The following is an 18,360-nucleotide window of genomic DNA, read 5'->3' as shown; positions in this document are numbered from 1 at the left end:
ATACCAAGAGCGAAGTAGAGTTTATAGTCTTCTCTACCATATTTTGCAGTCAATCTTACAAAAGCAGTTAGCCATGTAGGATTTTAAAATGGCAGTGGAAGTCGATTATATTTCTTTGTAGCGAAATGGACCATTGTTTTGAGTATTGTACATTCACAAGTTTTCACATACCGATTTAGGTCCAGGTTCAGGTCCAGACCTGGACCTGATCCTCTGGACCTGAACCAGACCTGGACGGTCTGGACCTGAATTTTCTGCCCAGTACCCACCCCTAGTTAGAATAATCTGGAGGTGAGTTTCAAATCTGTGCCCATGCAAACATGTTTGTTTTCATTGGGCAAAGAAACAAGTGAGTCTAACAACGAACACTGGTTCACTACAATAGGATTAGGGTACTGAAGGTGTCCCTGCTTTTCACACTATAACACAACAGATTGTAAGACAATCATAACAGAAAGAATACTGATTCCAGCTAATTACACAGTCTGACTGAGACAAAAGCAAATAGAAACAGTTGTCAGGTTACAATGTAGGTCAAAGTGGTTGAGATTAACATGATTTGAAGGTGGGGACTTGTGCCACAGTAGCATCTTCCAATTGCTCTTTCATTTTGTACATTCATACAAGGCTTCAACTTCAAGTTTGGAAAAATGTAGCAGAAAGGTGGAATACATTTTGGAGTGTTCAGGAAGACAAATTGATCTATTTTCACATACCAAAAAAGATGAAAATGTTTTGATTTTTGAAATCATAAACAGGGCCTTAGGCCACACCAATTTAATTTCTTGGTTCACGGATTTTTTCATAAAAAATATGGAGCGAGAGGGCGAAATAAAAATAAAAATTATAAAATGGTTGGGGTAAAGGGAACGGCTAATCCAAAACATAAAGAAAAAAAGTTTTCAGCTTGAAAAAAGTACAAAAACACTATTATTGTACAGTAACAGCACCTGTACCCACACTTTAAGGAGCTTATAATATAAAGGCCAATTTGCTACACTAGAAAGTTGGTGAATGGTTTCATTAATGGTGAAAATTTGCTGAGTGGTAATTTTTATTTTTATTTTTTTTTCCAAAAAATAGGAGCGAGCAAATCCGTGAACCAAGAAATTAAATTGGTGTGGCCTTAGAGTACCTTACGTAGATATTTGATTGTATCATTTCTAGCGACTTGTCTGTAGAAACAAGCAAGATGCAGTTGTTTGTGAAATGTACATAATTTGGACAAACATCTACTAATTCATAATTTGATGGGGGAACAACCACACCAAAGAGGAAAGGATTGATAGCCTTAGGGAAAGTGTATAATGGGGAAACATCCTGATGCCTTGATTAAAACCTCCTTGCTCAGTTGCTGTTTTACTTCCTCGTTGAATGATAAACAGACCTCGTTGTAGTAAATGTTGTACATGATTTTGTAAATTTTTAGTGTAAATTAATGTCAGATAAAAATTATTTGAGAGATCACCATTTACATTATATTCAGAACACACACACACAACAGTGTAGCACCTAAGCATTCCTTATCCAAGCTGTCCTAATTCACAGATGACACCAATCCCGTACGAATTTTTGCCATGACTCAAGGGTGACATGGTGGCACTTCCCTAGGGACGTGCCAGTGGAAGAGTGTTTGGCACTACAGTGTGGGTGTGACCCCAGCTCTATCTCCCAGGCTAGAATTTCCCGGCATCTGCACATGAAAGATCAGCTCCTCTGCGTGGGCGGTAAGCCCCGGTGTACAGGCACGACTTTGGAATTTCCTTTCAACAGACAAAGAAATTACGACGAGTTGCCTCGGGACAAAGTTTCAATTCCCGAATATTCGAATACAATCCCGGATGACATATCTTTTACTACCGAAACTTTATAGCCTGACCCCTTGTTGTTGTTGATGGTAACAACAGTGGTTTACTACATAATAGAAGGCGGCGGCTGAAGTAGGAAGATAATATTTAGATTCAGAATGAGGGTTACATGGGTAATCGACTCATAAGTTCTCCGTTTGCTGTGAATTTTTTTAGGATTTTGAAAGAGATAAACCCTCGTGACCGGCGAGACTTCTCGGCCAAAAAATCTAACCTTCCCAACTATGTTCTCTTACCTATTGTTGATATGAAGGTCGTGTTGAATGCGTCGTCTGAGAATCTGAAGAGGATACACGTCTTGCCTACACCAGAGTCACCGATTAGCAATAGTTTGAAGAGCAAGTCGTACGTCTTCTTCGCCATTTTTGAAAATTTGAAGAACTACATCCAAGATGGCCGCCTACCCTATTCCGCAGTGTACCCCTCAGTGTCAATGATTCCTCTGTCCAATCATAAAATCTATCAGTCCACCTTGCAGATTTTAAATTATGACTGCAATAAAACCGATTTGATATTGTTCATGTGGGAGGTGATTTTCTTTTATGGGACTGCTTTGAATATATTAAACGCAGGCCCGTGGGAAATGGGGACCACTTAGATGCGGGGTAAGTCGTAGAGGTCAATGACGTCATCCCTTGCGCGCTCGATAACATCCGGGTTCTTTTCCTACCTGCATATTTCAAACCAAAATGGCGGAAGAGGGAGATCCTGAATGGTAGGTGACGACACCAACCTTTGTTTTTCTTGTCCCGTGCCTCCCTACTGCCATGGAAACTATGCGCCCTCGGGCTATAAAAACTATGGTAACCATAGAGGTGGTATAGCAGCATTTCTGATGTAATTTCTCAGGCATATGAACAGGAAATCTAACATAACAACCACTGTGCAAGGCGTCATAAATTTTGACAGATAAATTTGTACCACCTGGGTTTCATGTTACAAAATTGTGAATAGGACATAGACTTAACCAACATGTCGAAGAAAAGCGCAGAGAGTGTGAAGGTCGTGGTGAGATGCCGCCCTCTGAATCAGAAGGAGATAAAAGACGGTCACCAGCGGTGTGTGGACATGGACGTACCCCGCGGGGTGATCCAAATCACCAACCCGAACTCCCGAAACATGGAGCCGCCCAAAACATTCACCTTCGATGCCGTCTACGACTGGAACTCCAAACAGATAGAGCTTTACGACGAGACTTTCCGACCCCTGGTGCAGTCTGTCCTGGACGGTTTCAATGGCACAATTTTTGCATACGGACAGACGGGGACGGGCAAAACGTGGACTATGGAGGGCGTCCGTACCGATCCGGAATTGAGAGGGGTGATCCCCAATTCGTTTGAACATATCTTTACCCAGATATCCCGCTCCCAAAACCAGCAGTACCTTGTACGCGCTTCCTACTTAGAAATCTACCAAGAGGAGATCAGAGATCTACTGGCCAAAGACCAGAGCAAGAGACTTGAGTTGAAGGAAAGGCCGGACACTGGGGTGTATGTGAAGGACTTGTCCTCGTTTGTAACCAAGAGTTCCAAAGAGATCGAACATGTGATGAATGTCGGCAATCAGAACAGGTCTATAGGAGCCACCAACATGAACGAGCACAGCTCGCGATCGCACGCCATCTTTATTATCACGGTGGAATGTAGTGAAGTGCGGGAGGATGGAGAAAACCACATCCGCGTGGGGAAGCTCAATCTCGTTGATCTGGCCGGCAGTGAACGACAAGCCAAAACGGGCGCTACAGGAGAGCGCCTTAAGGAAGCGACCAAAATCAACCTTTCCCTGTCCGCACTCGGTAACGTCATCAACGCCTTGGTGGATGGGAAGTCTACGCACATTCCGTACCGTGACTCAAAACTCACGCGCCTTCTCCAGGATTCCCTAGGTGGGAACGCGAAAACTGTCATGGTGGCAAACATTGGACCTGCAACGTACAACTACGACGAGACCATGAGTACACTACGGTATGCAAATCGGGCCAAGAGCATCAAGAACAAGCCTAAGATCAATGAGGATCCAAAGGATGCTCTCTTGAGAGAGTTCCAAGAAGAAATTGCAAGGCTGAAAGCTCAACTGGCCAAGAAAGGACCTGGAGCAAAGAAAGAGAAGCAGGGCAAGAAAGGGAAAAGGAGAAGTCGGCAGAAGAGTGAGTTTGGCTCAGATGATGAGATAGAAGATGAAACAGAAGAAGACGTCTCTGAGGAAGACACAGACAAGTATATACAGGTGGGTGTGTCCTCTAAGTGCTCATGCTTCTGTTGTTGTGTTGAAGCCAGCAGTCATGTATTAGTAGTTGCCTGAATAAAGAAGGGGGTAAACATGCTGAATCATTGTATGATGCTGATGGTAAATTTGTTGGTATTAAATGCATGTAACAGGTAACCACATGTTTTGTTTTATCCCAGGAATTTTCCAATGCCATGCAGATACATTTAGAGCTATGCATACCTATCAAAAGTATTGCATGCAATGAATTGTATACTGGGCTGCCATCAATTACATGTAGCAATGGTCATGTCACAGCCATGTTTCATCTCATTATTTCATTGATCTTTTCTCATAACTGCCATTTTATATAGTGCTGTTTATACAAATAGAACCTACTACACATATTGTACTGTTGATCCCATTTCTGTCTATCCCCCACTCTGGTACTAGATGTCTCTCGAGTCCAGCATAAATCTTAAGGTATTGAGATTGTCCTTCATGTGGTATCACACCGGCAATGTCATGTTGGCTGATGAACATTTCTGCACCCTCCTGCACAAAATCATGTGACAATTTGCTTCTAGATGAATTCCTAAATTGCTTTTATTGCTCCACTGTTCATATTTTCTGCCCTGTATTACATTTTGACGTTTTACTGTTCTTATGAGATAATACCCCTGAAGATGTAAGAAGAAAACGTTAGATTTCTTATTCTGTGTGGTAAAGTTCCCCATGGTTTGTTGCTTGCAGGAACAACGTGAGAAGCTGGAGAAAGACAAGGGAGCGATCCTGCAGGATAAGAACATGCTGGCTGATGAGAAGGACAAACTGCTGCAGGAGATGGAGAAGAGGGACAAGGAGCTGAAACGGCAGCAGGAGGCCAGGTGATTATCATGATCTTTTGTTTGTTTATTTTTGCATAACCTGTTAAACAGTTTTAGGTGTAACACGCCAGTCGTTTAGTAGATACAAGGCTACTGAAGACTGGACTGTAATGTTGAATCCACTCTCGCTGGGATGAACCACTACTCTTGTTAGTAATGTGGAGGGATCTCTTACTTGCTTAAGGTGTGGTTCTTCTCAAACGCAGGACCTAAGGCTATAGTCGTATAGATCCCATCCCAGAGGGTTGGGACATTATTACTTTCTGTCTTACCCATGTTCGCCTTGAAACGTCCCATGATGAATACGTTCTTTTCAGCCTGACTAGACATGATGTATATTGCCAGACAGTGTCTGGAGGGAAATGGGTTCTGATTAGATTATACATGACTGATGTCATTCTGTTACCAAACAGTGCAGTCTGTCTGAACTGTCGTACTATGTCTATGATGATTAGTGTGTCCTACTGCGCAGTCTATATGTAACTACCTCATGAGGAATGTCATATAGAGTTAATTCCAAACTTTAATTTGTAGGTGAAAAACTTATAGGAAATCATCCCCATGTATTTTTCTTTCAATGATGAAATTTTATTCCTAGGATTAGAATTGATAGAATTGTATGTATGTTTATTTGTTTGTTGACCCCAGAACATACACCCCTTAAGGTATCATCAGTGGCCACAAAAACAAAAAAAAGTAACAATCTACATGTACATGGGTACTAGCATGATGGAGGTGTCTCCTCATCCAATTGTTTTCCATTATCTCATTGCTAATTGTGTCCTGTTTAACTTTAAGTTTTCATAGAACTTCTTGATAGTTTGGTAATAGTTGGTTACTTGATTTTTCCAATAGAAACTTGTTGGGAAACAAGATCAAGGCCATGGAGAGCAAACTTCTGTGCGGCGGGAAGAACATTGTGGACCACACAAACGAGCAGCAGCGCGCCCTGGAGATGAGGCGCCAGGAGATCGCGGAACAGAAGCGGAAGGAGCGAGAGATGCAGCAGAAAATAGAGGAGCAGGAGGAGACTACCATAGAGATGAAGGGAACGTACACATCCTTACAACAGGAGGTCGACATCAAGACTAAGAAGCTTAAAAAGGTAAGCACCTGACATACACATCCTTACTACAGGAGGTCGACATCAAGACTAAGAAACTTAAAAAGGTAAGCACGTGACATACACATCCTTACAACAGGAGGTCGACATCAAGACCAAGAAACTTAAAAAGGTAAGCACCTGACATACACATCCTTACAACAGGAGGTCGACATCAAGACTAAGAAACTTAAAAAGGTAAGCACCTGACATACACATCCTTACAACAGGAGGTCGACATCAAGACCAAGAAACTTAAAAAGGTAAGCACCTGACATACACATCCTTACAACAGGAGGTCGACATCAAGACTAAGAAGCTTAAAAAGGTAAGCACCTGACATACACATCCTTACAACAGGAGGTCGACATCAAGACTAAGAAACTTAAAAAGGTAAGCACCTGACATACACATCCTTACAACAGGAGGTCGACATCAAGACTAAGAAACTTAAAAAGGTAAGCACCTGACATACACATCCTTACAACAGGAGGTCGACATCAAGACTAAGAAACTTAAAAAGGTAAGCACCTGAAATAGATGGAAATTTAATGAGTAGTGTAGATCCTTGTATGACATATTATGCATGTACCTTAATTTGCAAAGAATGTAGCTTTCCTTTTTCGTATTTCATTCTTTGTGTAAAGTTATCATGCACATTAACTGAGCAAGATGTTTCAAACAATTAGGTTACATGTAATAAGCGGGGACAATTGCAACAAGACTGCTGGCATTGACATTTGGAGATGAAAGTTGTGTATTCTCTTACATGGCTCGAAATTCATTTTTGGGATTAGGTGCACTGGTGCACCCAGCTTGAAAAATTGGGTGTACCAAAAAATATTTGGGTGCACCACTTAAATCTAAGTAATAACCTAATACTAGTAATAGCAAAACTTAGTTACAAGCTGTCAAATTCTTAAACAAGTACCATGACAGACATTTTTGTTATCTTTCTAACACTTAGATGTCAAGAATATGATGTATACTAGTATACTTTGATATCTTTACATACATAAACCTAAGAAAATATTTGGGTGCACCCTGACAGACTATTAACAGTAAATACTTTGTTGGCAAAGCCGACTATTGAAAAGCTTCATCAACATCATCACTGTGTTCTGCATCTACAGTCTTTGAATCTTTTGAATCTTGAGTCTTTTAAATTGGAAAGCTGCTCCTCTAAACTTTGTAATGCATTGTTTCTTGCAGCTGTTTGCTAAGCTCCAAGCAGTGAAGTCTGAGATCCAGGACCTACAGGAGGCTCATATCAACGACAGGCAAGAACTGGAACAGACTCAGATGGAGCTGACCAGGGAACTCAAACTTAAGTAAGTCTAAGCATTAATCATAGAAGAAGAAGTTTATTTGCAAGTTCGTGCCCGAGGGCTAATTGCAAGTACATAGTATACACATAGTGACAATGGACAGTCATAAACAATGTTCTAATCTAATACTAGTGTTGGCTATTTCTAAGCAGGTTGGGTTTGACTTCTTTTTTGGAAGCAGAGGGAGACGAAAAGCCCCACATTTTCTAAAATTTGTGGGTTCTGCGATTTCAAGAGAAAAGTGGCCTTCTGTTTGTCTGTCAATGTGGGGAAGTTGGGATAAGTCTTTGTGACTTCTCTAAACAGGGTGATTCTTTCGGTTTCGTTGAATGAACATTTGGAAATGAAATGTGTTTCGTCTCCCACTGCTTTAGATGTACAATATTTACAAATCCTTTCACACACAGGTAATCTCTTGTATCTCCCTCTTTCCACTTCTAGAGGATGAGCGCTAATTCTGACTTTGCTTATTGCGGAGCGCAGCTCGAAATCAACTAGTTCTAAGTATTTCTCTCTAGCGTATACAGATTTACAAGTTTTGTAGAATCTCAGCTTACCGGTATCTATACTTATATTATGTAGAGACGTCTGGATATACATATTGGTAATTCTGTTCCTTATCATATTACATACATATACAGGGTCATAGAGTGAGTTATCAGAGTACCAGAGATAAGAATATCCACTATAATCAAGTATTTCTTTAACACGCTGCAACAATGATCTTCTCCGGCCGTTTACGACGGAGTTATGCTGTTCCAAGAGTGCATTTACTTGTAATGGATGCTTAGTATAATCCATTTGTGTTAAACACAACCAATATTTTACAAGTCGAACGGAAATATCTATGTCTAGTGGAAATCTACCTAATTCGGACCTACATGCTAAATTACTACTATTTCTAGAGACTCCAAGAATGTTCTTGCAGAATTGGTTGTGTGTAATTTCGATCGGAGATGTATCATTTAATTTCTCGGTACCCCAAATTTCGCAGCCATATAACAGAATGGGTTTAACACAGGAATCGAATATTCTTAGTAGGCTATCGGGTGAGACTGATGAACGGGTTAGACATTTGAAGCTGTGCATGGCTTTGCGCGCTTTGTTTGACAATTGTTTTTTGGCTAATGAAAAGGTACCTGATGATGTTATGGTGATACCTAGGTAGCAATATGAAGATACGATGTCTACTCTCTCTTGTCCGAATAAAAAGTTTTGTTTTGAAAATAATCGGCCAGATTTGTTGAATATGATAATTTTTGTTTTCTTTAGATTCACTTCGAGCTTCCATTTAGTGCAGAATATGTTTAGTTTATCTAAAGCGCTTTGCAGTCCTTTTTCGGTCTCAGAGAATAAAACTACGTCGTCTGCATATAGTAAACTTGACACTAATAAATTATTGAGTGCGGGTGGAGAACATTCGGTATTATCTAACTCGTGAACAAGGTCGTTTATAAAAAGATTAAAAAGGGTAGGGCTTAGGTTGCACCCCTGTCTGACACCCTTATTGGTAGCAAATGGAGGTGTTAGGCCGGATGACGTTTTGACGCATGTGCTGGGTTTTTCATACATGCATTTAATAAGACTGTAAAAGTTCCCTCCTATTCCCGAGTTGAGTAATTTGAAGCGGAGCCCTTCTCGCCAAACCGAGTCGAACGCCTTTCTAAAATCTATAAAACACGAATATAGTCGTTTGTTTTCGGATGTATATTTACTAATAAGGGTATCCATGACAAATAGGTTGTCTCTTGTTCCAAAATGTTTCCTAAAACCGGCTTGGTTGGGTGAGATTAGTTTGTATTCGTCTAAGAACTCTGTAAGGCGTGTGTTTAAAATAGAAGTGAATAGTTTTGCTAGACAACTCGTCACTGAGATCCCCCTGTAATTATTAGGGTCGTCTTTTGTACCGCCTTTATGTAAAGCCACAATGTGGCTGGTGCACCATTCGTGGGGAAAGTACCCTGCAGACAGGAACAGGTTAAAAAGTTTGACTAGTGGTTCTAATATAATGTTTGATGAGCACTTCAACATTTCATTTCGAATGAGATCACTTCCCGAAGCTTTGCCGTTTTTAAGATTAGAGAGTGCCTGTTTAACTTCAGCTTTGCTTATTGGGAAGTCCAGGGGATTATTTTCAAGATTTTTCTCTAGCTTGTATAATTCATTTTCTATGTGTGTTTCAAAGCTGCTGCGTGGTTTCGAGGTGTTTGGGTCTATGCCATAAAGCTTTTTGAAGTGCGAGTGTAGGCTTTCAGCTGGGATCGTTTCGTGATCGTCAGTTTTATCATTAGATTTGTACTCTTTAAGAAGTGACCAAAAGCCCGAAGGGTTGTTATCGGATAATGAATTTAGTTGCTTAAATATCTTTTCTTTGTGCTCTTTCTTGATTTTCCGTAAAAGCCTGGTGTATTGTTTTTTCTTAACGAAATAGGATCCTCGAATATGAGGGTCGCGTGGATTTCTAGAAAGAAGCTTAGCAAGGTTTTGTAGTTCACGTCTAGCAGAAGCGCATGTTTGATTAAACCATTTCTTCTTGTTTGATTGTTTCGAACTGGGTTGTCTTTTCGTCTTTTTTGTGCTATGTGAGGAAAGAGACTTTTTTCCGGCTTCTTGGAATGGTGTAACGAGGTCTTGTAGGGCAGTCTCTAATGATTCTGGTTTTAGCTCGTAATTTTTGTGGATGAATCTGTCAATGTTTGAGGAAAAAGATACTGAGTTAATTATTTCGGTGAACTTTTCACTAGAATCTGAATTCCATGTAAATCTTCTATAAGGCATTGTCGACAGTTTGTTTACCTTTTGTTGGGACTGGAGTGGTTTTGGGTTGCCTTCTAACAGTAGAGTGAGTTTGCAATGGTCGGAGAGTGGCGATAATGCTTCAATGTGAAAGAAGATTGATTTACGGAGAACTATGTCCTCGCTAGCTAGTACGTAGTCTACTACACTACATCCTTTTGGCTGATAGCACGTTGGTTTACCAAGAAGATCTCCGGGCGTTCTCCCGTTTAGTATTCTAACTTTGCTATTGATACAAAGGTCTATTAGATTTTTACCAAAAGCTGTTGGTTGAGTTTCATCCATATTGGATCTAGGGAGAGGGTGGTCAAAACTATAGTCTTTTGGAAGAATTTTAGAATCGATAATCGGGGTGTCATCTGTGACATAATCATTCAGGGTTCCTACTCGGGCGTTAAAGTCACCCCCCACCAATATGTCCCCAAGATTACTGTAATGTGAGATGTCTTCTTCCAATATGTCAAAAATGTCATATGTTCTGTTTGCATGAATAGTTGATCTCTGAGGACTAATGTAAACAGACGCTAAATAAATGTCTCTGTCACTGTTGAATAACTGTTTATCTAATCTAACCCATAGAATGTCTTCGCTTTTGTTTTCCAATTTAGTGACTAGATTTCTGTATTCTTTTTTGAATAAGAATAGAATGCCACCCGAATTCCTTTTAGCCTTCTTAGATTTAGTTCTACAGCTACTAAAATAAAGATAATCAGGGAAAGATAACTCACCAGTGTGCCATGTCTCCATAAGGGAAAAGAAGTCAAACCCATTGAGCTCATTTCTAAACTTACTATCCTCTAACTTTTTACCGAGTCCGTGAATGTTCCAGAAACCTATGGATATACCAAAGTTTCTAGTTTTGCAAGGGTTCAAAGATAGTCTACTCCTCGGCATCTGAGTCCGTTGAGGAATACACATATTCATTCAAATAGTTGAGGTCGCAAATTAAGTCCGAAAGATGTTCCGTGCTGGTTGCGTGTCCGACGTCTACTGGTAACACTGCCCCGCCATTCGCCTAGGTGGAGGAGGGCCATTCCTGGGGTAGTTGAAGTACGGGAACGTCGGAGGGCTGGGCCACGGGGGAAGTACTCCACCTGCTGGGGGACGGCCATACACCTCTGCTGGGGAGGGCCATTCTTGGAACCAGGGCGGGAAGAAGAATGGAGCAGGGACAGGAGGGACCGGGCCGTTTGGCATACCGGGTGGGCAGAAGTTCACCGGGCCGTTGGCGTTGTTAGCACCATGCGGTGGAGGTGTGAACGCCCTCTGATGTGTGTTCTCACTCCGGTTTGGAGATAAACCTGGTGAAGGCATAGGCTGCTTGTGAGACGTGCCGCCATTTTTGTAAGACCCATCTGGAGAGAAGGGTTTCATTTGTCCGCCATTCCTTCTGGGCCGGAATTCACCAGGCATACCAGATCTGAAGGGGGCCCCGCGTCTGCTAGGCGGGGGACGGTTGTCATCCTTCCTTCCGAGTTGCGGAGGGGGAGAAGGGTAACTTCTGTTGGCCTTGGCCTTGCCTGCGTTGTCATAGCTGGAACGTCGTGAAGATCTTGGCGGAAGCCCCAGGGCATTTGTGGCCTGCTTCTTTATATTAAAAGCCAGGATTCTCGTGCCGTCTTGATTTAAATGATACCCGTCTTTTTCAAACATGTGCTCGTTGTAATCGTTGTCGCTCCACAGTTGTGGGTGGTTGACATATAGCAGCGAGTTGTTCGTTTTACACATGGATTCAAGATGCTGGTTCACAGAGAGAATGTCCTTGTTGATGTTTGGGCGATAGGAGCTTGCATCTCTTCTTGGGGGGACTGCTGAGATTACCACCTCGGCCTCAGGAAATAGCGACTGTGTGGTACTCACTGCCACTTCAAACTCTGAGATGACTGACTCTTTCGGTTTCGCCATCAAGTCATTCGTGCCGAGGTGTAGGATCACTGTGTTAGGTGTGGTGTCTTCCTTGGAAATCTTCTCAAGGACTGTCGGAGCAGTGTAAAGGTTCGGAGACCAGTAGGGCTTCGGCATATCTGAAGGGGGGCACAAAAGGTCTGGCTTCAGTTTTTGCGCATTTGAATCCCCTATCAGTACTACACGTTTGGGACGCTGACTTTGCGGGGGTATCCCTGATGATGTATCTCTATTAGGGCGAGCTGTTCCCTTTGGCTCGACTGGTCTTTCTTGAGTTGGGTCTTCGGACGTTTCATTACTTAACGCTGCGAAACGATTTCTAGTCGGTAGGGAGTACGTTATTTCCATAGGTTCAGTGTTGCACGCTTCACTTGCCTGCTCATGTGTGACAATGTGGGTCTGAGCGTTGCTATTCAAGCTCTTCACTTGGTCCTTGAGGTTGGCCACTTTCACCTTGAATACATCGTTTGAAAGCTTCATGTCGCTCATGTCTTTTTTCATGGCGGTAGAGTTAGACTGTATTGAAGCAATCACCTCTTCCAGCTGCTGTACTCTCTTGCGCAACTTATTGTTCTCTTCGCGAAGCTTCTTGACTTCCGTGTCGCCGTTCTTGGGGACAGATTCAATGGACTCAATTTTCTTCATGAGCGTGTCGAACTGACTTGATACTTGTGTTTCGAACTTGCTGGATTGAATCTTTGTGTTTGCTAATGTTGACTCGATTTGCAACACAGCTGTTTGCAACATTTCTAGGCGGCTTTCCTTTGTGCTGAGATCATCGCTAATTCGGGCCTTTGTTCCAGTGGTTTTGACATTTGCATTCGGAGCGTCGCTGTCTTTTGTCTTGTCTGCCACTTTTGTCTTGACCGACGTTGTTGGCCCAGTACATACCAATGTGTTACCTGCTCCAGATGAATGGGAGTTAATTGGGGGCCCTGGTATGGTGATTTCTGCCTGACGGTTTGCTGGCGCTGTTACTTCCCGCGGAACTAGGCAGTTTATACAATGATATTTCTCTTCGGTATCCCTCAAAACTGCTTTGGTGGCGTCATCTAGCCCGGTACAGTCAAAGTGTGTCCAGCTATGACAGGTACTGCAACCGAACCACACGTCCCCGTCAACTTCTTGTTTATTACAAACCGCACAGACAGTGACGGATTCCTGTAGTTTGCTTGCTACAGGTTTGCAATTGTGTGAATCATCTGGGCATTGCTCAGCAATATCGGACAGAACCATCCCCTGAAGTGTGTTGTAGTGGGACACTAGCCATAGAACATAGCAGGATCCTTGTATCACCAGCTTGCTGGTGTTATACACTGTTATGTGTACCGAGCCAAGTTCAGTTCCGAGTCGCACATCGTCGTCTGTGAACATCGTGCTAAACTGTACACCGTTGTTACCTCGGTCTGTGCCCTTGACTCCATAATAGGCCTCACATACAGACTTCCACGAAGCAATTGATTCACAGGGAATATGCACAGTCAGGCACGAAGTGTTGTGCTGCACTGTATAGTGTTCAAGTCCATGAAGAGGATCGGTAGCCTTGTCTCTGTGGTTCTCAAGGTGTGAAAGGAATGCCGTGCTCACCTCTTTGAACTGTACCCCGCTCTTCTTGAATCTGTGTGTTTTCCTCACGGCAGGCGGCAGCTTCTTGGCAATCTCACGTTCTTGTACATACTCCTGTAGAAACGTCACGTATGCTGCATGTACGTCCCTGCGTGTGGATGTTTCGGGTAACTGGAGCAGTTTGAAGATCCCGGCGTCCTTCTGGAGGGGGGGTGACGCCGTCGCCATTTTGTACGCTTGGTTCCAAGCGCTTGTGAGCGGCAGAGTGAAAACTAACGAAATATGCGCCGCAATCCAATAAAAAGATTGAAATAACTCTTCTACGAATTCACTATTACTTCATTAACATTATGGACACAAATTTCGGACTCAATACGACCTCTGGAAGGATGAAAATTACAACATTTGAGGAGCTCGAAAATCACACGTCTGAAGTTCAGGTCACGTGATATTGCCTCAAAGAGAATGGGACTTAATTACAGAGAACTTCTTACAAGAGCTACTGCAGATACTGTAAATGCAGAAATGTTCGCGGTGGATTAATGTTCGCGGTTTTCACGGTGACCACTTCACCGCGAACTTAAAACTACCATTATGGCACGAGACTGCAGTCTATGGTGTTGCCGCGAACTTAAAACCACTGCGAAAAGTCCTTTTTCCCTGCTACCGCGAAATTAAATCCCCGCAAACTTAAATGCATTAACAGTAGTTGAAATTCCCAGCCGGTAATGTTAATAGGTGTGGCTTCAAATATTCCTCCTAGATCCAAACAGATATAATGAGCATTGGATGATTTGTTTTTTAGGGTCCTGGTTATAGAGAACTTCATCCCACCTGAGGAGAAGAAGAAGATCATGGACCGCTCCTACTTCGAGGAGGAAGAGGACACCTGGAAGTTGAAACCTTGTTCAAAGGCTGAGTAAGTTCCTTTTGGAGATCTGTGCAGACTATTTTCAGATGTACAGGCCATCAGTGGTAGTCTGTGCAACACAAACTCTGTTGTCCGGGGCTGTAACTGGCCCCTCCCCACAGCGGATGTTGGACAGACTGCTATAAGTGAGATTTAATCAGGCTACATCTGTGGCATTCTAACATCATTTTACACCACTTCTTGACAGAGTGATCGTATGGAAGATGACAATTTGCACCCCATTCAATGAAAACAGGTGTTTACATTAGTTACACCTGTTCTATTGGCTGTGCTATGCATCTTTTATACAACAACTCAACTTGCATATGAGTATTGCTACATTGTATTTAGGCCTTTTGACTACCATCTATTAGAATACCTCTCTCTCTATGTGTAAGATAACTAACCCTGATGTGGCCATTGTTACATTCCCAGTACCTCCACCATGGCCAACAGACCTGTGTCTGCCATCGGTGGGCGCAGACCTGAAACAGAGTACGCCAGGATGGCAGCCGTCATGAACGGGAACCCTCGCTTCAAGGTAACCCAGCTTATCAATTATCAGTTTTCTCTTATCGTTGACAAGGCCTGTATGTACTGTACATTCATAAATTTTTGTGGGGATTTAATGTAGCAGTATTAGGGGGTTATTATTTTTTGCTGTGTTTTAAATTCTCGCATTTAAAACAATTTTTTTTTTTTTAACAATTTGAATTGCCTTTCAATTATGTAGTACAGCAGTAATACATTGGAAACTCAAATATTTGTGGTGTAGTGTATTTGTGGTCACTGAAAATTGCAAAAGTAAAGCCAATAACATCAATTATTTCTCTCTATCAAAGTTAGTTACTATATTTTTGTTATCTATATTTAGGGTTCTATTTGGTTATGGGAGCCCTATGTTTTAATTTAACTTTGCAGTTGAAACTATTGTGTAGTGCAATTGTAATACAATAGAATGGAACAGTATTTGCAGCTAGTGGATTTTGCAATGGAGAGTTTACTGCAGAAGCTGCAAAAAATAAAGCCACCACAAACATTTCAAGATTTTACAGTATCTAGACAGCCTTATCCACAATGTTCCCTAATTTCTGGGCTGTACCTTCAGGGATATTTACAAAATTGTGTGAGGATTCATTCGGTCAGTTTATTTGTTCATTGAGATCTCCATTACTTTGGAAGTAAAATGTATTCTTCCTGAAGCCCATCAAACAACATTACAGACAGATATCAGACATAATCAAGTATAACTATAGCATAAAGAAAACATTGATGTTTTGGCCTGAAAACTAAACCATGTCCATGCTGTGTCTGCAGGGGGAGAACATCCTGTTTGTGGAGCTGGACATGCCGACCCGCACCACGCGGGACTACGAGGGTCCGGTGGTGGCGCCTACCGTCCAGGCCGCGCTGGACAAGGCTCTGGAGGAGGAGGATAACCTGGAGGTGGACGCCAGCCACGACCTCTTCTCTCCCGGCAAGAGGAGGGACAAGATAAAGGGCACCAAGTCTTCACGGTGAGAAATAGATTCAGCTAACAAAAACACTTGTGATTTCTTTGTTATCTCATCAAAAGATCATCCTTAGATTGCTTATGACACAAAGAATGCCACACAGTACAATGATGTTTAATGGTTACAAAGATCTTGACAAGCTACACTTAGACTCTATGTCATACATACAATTATAGATCTCGTACAAACTACATTTAGGTTCTATTCTTTTCATACATTGTTGAAAGGAGACACAGTGAGGATGTAGATGTTTTTATAAGTCTCTTGGTAATGTCGTGGTGATGATGGCAGCCAGTTGAGTTGTTGGCACCACAGCTCGCAAAAAAACATTTGTTTGAGAAGGATTATCATGATTTCATGCAAGATAGTATAATGTTTGTTTCTCAAAAGAACATTTTTGCTTGAGCCATGGTGCAACTGGCTATTGTATTGACTATGACATCATGCAAGTAGACTACAAGTATGTAGCTTGTATTACATTACTTACATTACTACAACAACTTCTGTTTTTTAGGCCCAAAACTGGTAAGAGAACATCTGCTGGAAGTAAAGGAGCCGAATCCGAGCAGTATCCAGAGGCTCGTGGGCTGGTGAGAAGAAAGTGAGACTTCAAGAATCCTGAATGGAGGAATGTTACTCCTATGAGGCTGTAACCATTCAGTCATGCCACCTAGTGAACATCGGCATAAGTACAAGTGTATTGAATTGTAAATATGAATAGGCTATTGTCCAAGTAATTTTGGGGGATCAGAGAATGATTCCATATAGAAAATGTTGTTCTGTGAAAATGAAGCTGTAATGTATATCAGGATCTTACCAGTTAGAAAAATATCTGTTTTGCTTGTTTGGTGCTGCTGTTCAGTAATGTTAAAATGATATCCTTAATTTTGCTATATGCATATCTTTATAAGTAAATGTTATTTTCTATTTAGTTGAGATGAATTTTGCGTATACTATATGTTTTGACTCTATTGAATGTGTAGTTGTATTTGTGCACCAGTCTATGCAACAGTTTAAGTATATATATTTTTCCTTGTTAAATGCTGCACATAGTTAAATCATTTTTCTATCAAATGGTCATTTTGCCACTTGTGTGTTTGTACATTACATTCACATTGAACCCTGAGGACCAATCATTGAGCATGAAGATGACCACTGCCTTGTTAACAGTAGGACTCCATGTGTGATATATACTGATTCAATGTGCAGCTGTAAGTGCTGCATATTCTCACAGTGTGCACTGGAGTTGAAATGCCTTTTCTGAGCACAACATCGACAAGCACGCAGGACTTCTGTGAATAGGAGTTATGTATAGGAAAATATAAGAAAAGGCATGTTGCATGTAGTTATCATATCTTTAATTTCGTTCTCCTGTGTGAACCAAACAAATATTTCAGGAAATATTTTTTTCTTTTACAGTAATAACTTTCTGAGGTACATTGCTTCTCTATGATTTCAGCAATAATGTGTTAAGTAATTTGTTGTAGATTGGTTCAAGTCAGATACAAGAACATTTAGGAAACCATGTATTAAGTATTCTATGTGTAATTTTGCCTACCATGCGCACTTTTTTGTGTGCAATACTTCTCTTGTAACTGTGATTCTAAGGGACTTGCTTTTCTTTTTTTGCTATAACTGTGGAAACAATGAAACAAAATATTGTCAGCAGCAAAATCAATGTCTCAACATTCCCATTTCATCTGTGACAACATAAGATGTCAAAGCCTGGCCTACATTTTATTGGGGGAATAATGATTGTCCATCCAAGCAAACTATTTTAAGAGGAGCAAGTGGCCATTAGCAGACCTTTCCACTGAGGCAGTAGGCAGGGGCTTAGTAAGGAATAGTAAGTATTGACAAAATTTAAAGACTAGCCTGAAAAACATATGTGTTGCTCTTTGTCATTTACTAGAATGGCAGATTACATGTCTTTGACTAAAGTGTGAATGTTTTCAAATGCAAGCTACAATGTTGTCACCAGGGCCTGTCTACATTGTTTGGAATGGATGAATCTACTGTTGAACCTACCAAAATGGGCAGATCACAAATTTATGTACAAGTAGTATTTTTTCTTCCTCTGACCAGGCACTAAGCTGCAAATGATGAGAAAGCCATGACTTCATTTGTTCAGTAATTTTGTTTTTTCCAAAAGGAGGTGTTCCCACATGTGCAAGTTTTATCATTGTATTACTGTGCATTATTCTTCACTGTGTGAATGTGGTAGTGCCTTACCAATGCTGACTGACTGATTATAAGGATCCATTATGTACATGTAGTTC

General features: G+C 41.5%; 1 protein-coding gene across 1 annotated transcript; it reads left to right on the top strand.

Annotated features, from left to right (window-relative positions):
* The first annotated feature begins 2,267 nt into the window (after positions 1-2,267).
* Positions 2,268-17,207, top strand: LOC118410587 (kinesin-II 95 kDa subunit-like). The gene is made up of 8 exons (XM_035812363.1): positions 2,268-4,094; positions 4,827-4,960; positions 5,816-6,065; positions 7,275-7,393; positions 14,463-14,576; positions 15,003-15,108; positions 15,885-16,084; positions 16,596-17,207. Exons 1-8 carry the CDS (start codon positions 2,841-2,843, stop codon positions 16,684-16,686), a joined length of 2,268 nt encoding a protein of 755 aa, XP_035668256.1. The 5' UTR covers positions 2,268-2,840; the 3' UTR covers positions 16,687-17,207.
* Positions 17,208-18,360: the final 1,153 nt, after the last annotated feature.

The sequence above is a fragment of the Branchiostoma floridae genome, chromosome 2 (genome assembly GCF_000003815.2).
Source record: "Branchiostoma floridae strain S238N-H82 chromosome 2, Bfl_VNyyK, whole genome shotgun sequence".
In the NCBI taxonomy this organism is placed as follows: Eukaryota; Metazoa; Chordata; class Leptocardii; order Amphioxiformes; family Branchiostomatidae; genus Branchiostoma; species Branchiostoma floridae.
The sequence above is the reverse complement of the archived record's forward strand: the minus strand, read 5'-3'. Positions and strand labels throughout refer to the sequence as shown.

Coding starts and splice junctions, on each gene's coding strand:
- LOC118410587 (XM_035812363.1), top strand. CDS start 2,841: ATGTCGAAGAAAAGCGCAGAGAGTGTGAAGGTCGTGGTGAGATGCCGC. Junction 14,577..15,002: donor AAACCTTGTTCAAAGGCTGA/GTAAGTTCCTTT, acceptor TTACATTCCCAG/TACCTCCACCATGGCCAACA. Junction 16,085..16,595: donor AAGGGCACCAAGTCTTCACG/GTGAGAAATAGA, acceptor TCTGTTTTTTAG/GCCCAAAACTGGTAAGAGAA.